The sequence below is a fragment of the Protobothrops mucrosquamatus genome, unplaced genomic scaffold, assembly GCF_001527695.2.
Source record: "Protobothrops mucrosquamatus isolate PMUCROS unplaced genomic scaffold, P.Mucros_1.0 scaffold_25, whole genome shotgun sequence".
NCBI lineage: Eukaryota > Metazoa > Chordata > Lepidosauria > Squamata > Viperidae > Protobothrops > Protobothrops mucrosquamatus.
The window spans coordinates 469,608-473,813 of NW_015386101.1; the positions used below are offsets into that span (position 1 = coordinate 469,608).

The window sequence follows — 4,206 nt, forward strand, 5'->3', positions numbered from 1 at the left end:
TGGTATAGGGTTTCCTGCCTGAGCAGGGGGTTGGACTAGATGACCTCCAAGGTCCCTTCCAACTTTATTATTATTATTATTATTATTATTATTATTATTATTATTATTATTATTATTATTATTATTATTATTATTATTTGTGCTGCCCATTATCTCGCTATCCAAGCCATTCCGGGCCAAATCAATGCCAGCACTAACTAGGTTCTAAGATGTGTGTTTAACAACCCTGGCCTTCCTGCTGTCTTTCCTTCCAGACCCTTCCTCAGGACGCTTGGTTCTAGGCAACTTGACCCGATTTGAAGAAGGCTATTACCAATGTATAGCTATCAACGTCCTTGGAAACAGCTCCTGTCACATCGACCTCACCACAAAACGTTGAGTTTTGTCTTACCTGTTCCATTTAATTTCCAATGTTTCTACATTGCTTCTTGTGTAAACCAGCCGTTTATAATTAAAAAAAACTCAACTATTTTAATAAAAGCACGGAAACACCAAAGTTCTCAGGCTGGAAATCTGGTGACTGTGAGTTCCAGTTCTGCCTTAGCACAAAGCCAACTAGGTCAGGGCTTTTCAACCAGTGGCACGGGTACCACCTGTGGTACATTGGCACCTGGCGGGTGGTACGCGACCATCCTAGAAAAGTGGTAGCGGGGGAGGGGAATGAGCTGAACCGGTGGCAGCACCGCACAAGCCTGAGCGAGAGACGGCTGGAGCTGCAGGGCTCAGTGGAAGCGCCGGGATCAGTGCCACTTTCCAGCGGATCAGCGCTTCTTCAGGACTGTCAGGGCTCAGCGGAAGTGCCAGGATCAGTGCCAGGCTCCAGCTGGAGCTCGGCGCTGATCCTGGTGCTTCTGTTGAGCCCAGAAGAAGCACCGATCAGTTGGAATGTTGCAGCATCTCCAGGATCCTGTGATTTACATTCAGATGCTTGGCAACCGATTCATATTTATGATGGTCAGTGTCCCAGGGTCATGTGAAGTGACCAAAACCTGCTGCAACCACCCAGCAGACGGGGGGGAATAAAAATCAAACACCCCCTCCACCTCACCCCCGCTGCCAATCCTCAACAGAAATGCTCACAACAATGGAAACCCAGACAGGAGGAAGTTTTTGACACCTTGCTAGGCGACTGGTGGTACTCAGATATTGCCATAACCTAAAAGTGGTACAATGGGTGAAAAGGTTGAAAAGCCCTGAACTAGGTGACCTTGGGCCAGCCCCATTCTCTCAGCCCCAGGAAAGAGGCAATGGCAAACTGCTTCTGAAAAACCCCTTAGCAAGATTTTTCAGAAGCGATTTGCCGTTGCGTCCTTCCCGGGGCTGAGAGAATGGGACTGGCCCAAGGTCACCCAGTTGGCTTTGGGCCAAGGCAAAACTAGAACTCAGAGTCCCTGGCTTCTAGCCTGATGCCTTAACTACTACACACAGCTGGCTCTCTAATGATGGTTTACTTACTGGGTGTTGTTATTATTATATAATTTAGATGATTTTGTGTAACTTGGAAAGTGTTTTTTAAAATCCTAATCTTATTGTATTGTTGAGCATCTTCTGAAGGGGAACACCAGGGCAAAACTGTAAACGAATGTAAATGTAAATGAGGGGCCAAGCTCAGATGCTGTAAGTGTAACATGGGTTCAACCCAATCTTAGCCCTTGTCTTTTGTTTTTGGGAAGCCATTTTTCCTTGGTCTTCATTCCTCAACAGAAAAATGAAAACACCAAGCTACCCATGAGGTAGTTTTAAGGATAAAGCAGCACCCAGTTCCTGAAGATGTTAGGCAGTGTTTCTCAACCTTGACAATTTTAAGGCATGTGGACTTCAATTCCCAGAATTCCACAGCCAGCAATGCTGGCTGTGGAATTCTGGGAGTTGAAGTCCACATGCCTTAAAATTGTCAAGGTTGAGAAACACTGTGTTAGGGAATCGACACATTTTCTTGAAGTCCTAACAGAATTGTAATAGAGATGTGATGGAAGCATTTCCTTTCGAGTGAAATCCAACCTAGAAATAAGGAGAAATTTCCTGGCAGTGAGAACAATCAATCAGTGGAACGGCTTGCCTTCAGAAGTTGTGGGTGCTACAACGCTGGAGGTTTTCGAGAAGAGACTGGGCAGTCTTTTGTCCAGGGTGGTTAGGATCTCCTGCCATGGGCAAGGGGTTGGGGTGGAAGACCTCCATGGTCCCCTCCAACCCTATTATTCTATGTTGAGTTTGAATTACTGGGCCACCAAAAGGGCCCTGTAGTTACTCCATCACCTTCATGAATTGAAAAGAGCTGGTTGGAATTCACACACTGAGAGGGCGCCATTTTGGTCCCCCAAGGGAAGCCCCCTTGATTTCATTTCATTTCATTTTATTAAATTTATACCCCGCNTGGTATAGGGTTTCCTGCCTGAGCAGGGGGTTGGACTAGATGACCTCCAAGGTCCCTTCCAACTTTATTATTATTATTATTATTATTATTATTATTATTATTATTATTATTATTATTATTATTATTATTATTATTATTTGTGCTGCCCATTATCTCGCTATCCAAGCCATTCCGGGCCAAATCAATGCCAGCACTAACTTAGGTTCTAAGATGTGTGTCTAACAACCCTGGCCTTCCTGCTGTCTTTCCTTCCAGACCCTTCCTCAGGACGCTTGGTTCTAGGCAACTTGACCCGATTTGAAGAAGGCTATTACCAATGTATAGCCATCAACGTCCTTGGAAACAGCTCCTGTCACATCGACCTCACCACAAAACGTTGAGTTTTGTCTTACCAATTTCCATTTAATTTCCAGCGTTTCTACATTGCTTCTTGTGTAAACCAGCCGTTTATAATAAAAAAAAAAACCTCAACTATTTTAATAAAAGCACGGAAACACCAAAATTCTCAGGCTGGAAATCTGGTGACTGTGAGTTCCAGTTCTGCCTTAGCACAAAGCCAACTAGGTCAGGGCTTTTCAGCCAGTGGTATGGGTACCACCTGTGGTACATTGGCACATGGCAGGTGGTACGCGACCATCCTAGAAAAGTGGTAGCGGGGGAGGGGAATGAGCTGAACCGGTGGCAGCACCGCACAAGCCTGAGCGAGAGATGGCTGGAGCTGCAGGGCTCAGTGGAAGCGCCGGGATCAGTGCCACTTTCCAGCTGATCGGCGCTTCTTCAGGACTGTCAGGGCTCAGCGGAAGTGCCAGGATCAGTGCCAGGCTCCAGCTGGAGCTCGGCGCTGATCCTGGTGCTTCTGTTGAGCCCAGAAGAAGCACCGATCAGTTGGAATGTTGCAGCATCTCCAGGATCCTGTGATTTACATTCAGATGCTTGGCAACCGATTCATATTTATGATGGTCACAGTGTCCCAGGGTCATGTGAAGTGACCAAAACCTGCTGCAACCACCCAGCAGACGGGGGGGAATAAAAATCAAACACCCCCTCCACCTCACCCCCGCTGCCAATCCTCAACAGAAATGCTCACAACAATGGAAACCCAGACAGGAGGAAGTTTTTGACACCTTGCTAGGCGACTGGTGGTACTCAGATATTGCCATAACCTAAAAGTGGTACAATGGGTGAAAAGGTTGAAAAGTCCTGAACTAGGCGACCTTGGGCCAGCCCCATTCTCTCAGCCCCAGGAAAGAGGTAATGGCAAACCGCTTCTGAAAAACCCCTTGGCAAGGTTTTTCAGAAGCGATTTGCCGTTGCGTCCTTCCCGGGGCTGAGAGAATGGGACTGGCCCAAAGTCACCCAGTTGGCTTTGGGCCAAGGTAGAACTAGAACTCAAGAGTCCCTGGCTTCTAGCCTGATGCCTTAACTACTACACACAGCTGGCTCTGTAATGATGGTTTACTTACTGGGTGTTGTTATTATTATATAATTTAGATCAGTGGTTCTTAACCTGGGCGGTACCGCCCCCCAGGGGGCGATTTCATTTTTCAGGGGGGCGATGGAATGAAAAGGGGCGGCGTGGGGGCGATGGAATGAAAAGGGGGCGATAGGGGGGCGATGGAGCGAGATGTTTTGAGGACACTTTTGAGCCTTCCCCTGCAGCTCCGAGCGTCCTCCGCCATTTGTAGAGAGAGACAGAGAGAGGCACTTGTGCTTCTCTCTCTCTTTCTCTCTCATGCGGATTTGCCCCCTCGCAGGGCTCCTCATTGGCCCTGTGCCCAGGCGCCCCGCCCTCTGGGAGAAGCACAGCCAGGAAGTCCCTTTCTCTGGCTGGC

The 4,206-nt window shown here is 47.7% G+C and overlaps 1 protein-coding gene across 1 annotated transcript in view; it reads left to right on the forward strand.

The window, feature by feature from the left end:
• Positions 1 to 4,206, forward strand: part of VSIG1 (V-set and immunoglobulin domain containing 1) — a 13,076-nt gene that overhangs the window by 4,961 nt on the left and 3,909 nt on the right. The window contains exon 4 of the mRNA XM_015832424.2: positions 255 to 374. Coding sequence (XP_015687910.2) covers positions 255 to 374 — 120 coding nt within the window. The remainder of the gene's footprint in view (positions 1 to 254; positions 375 to 4,206) is intronic.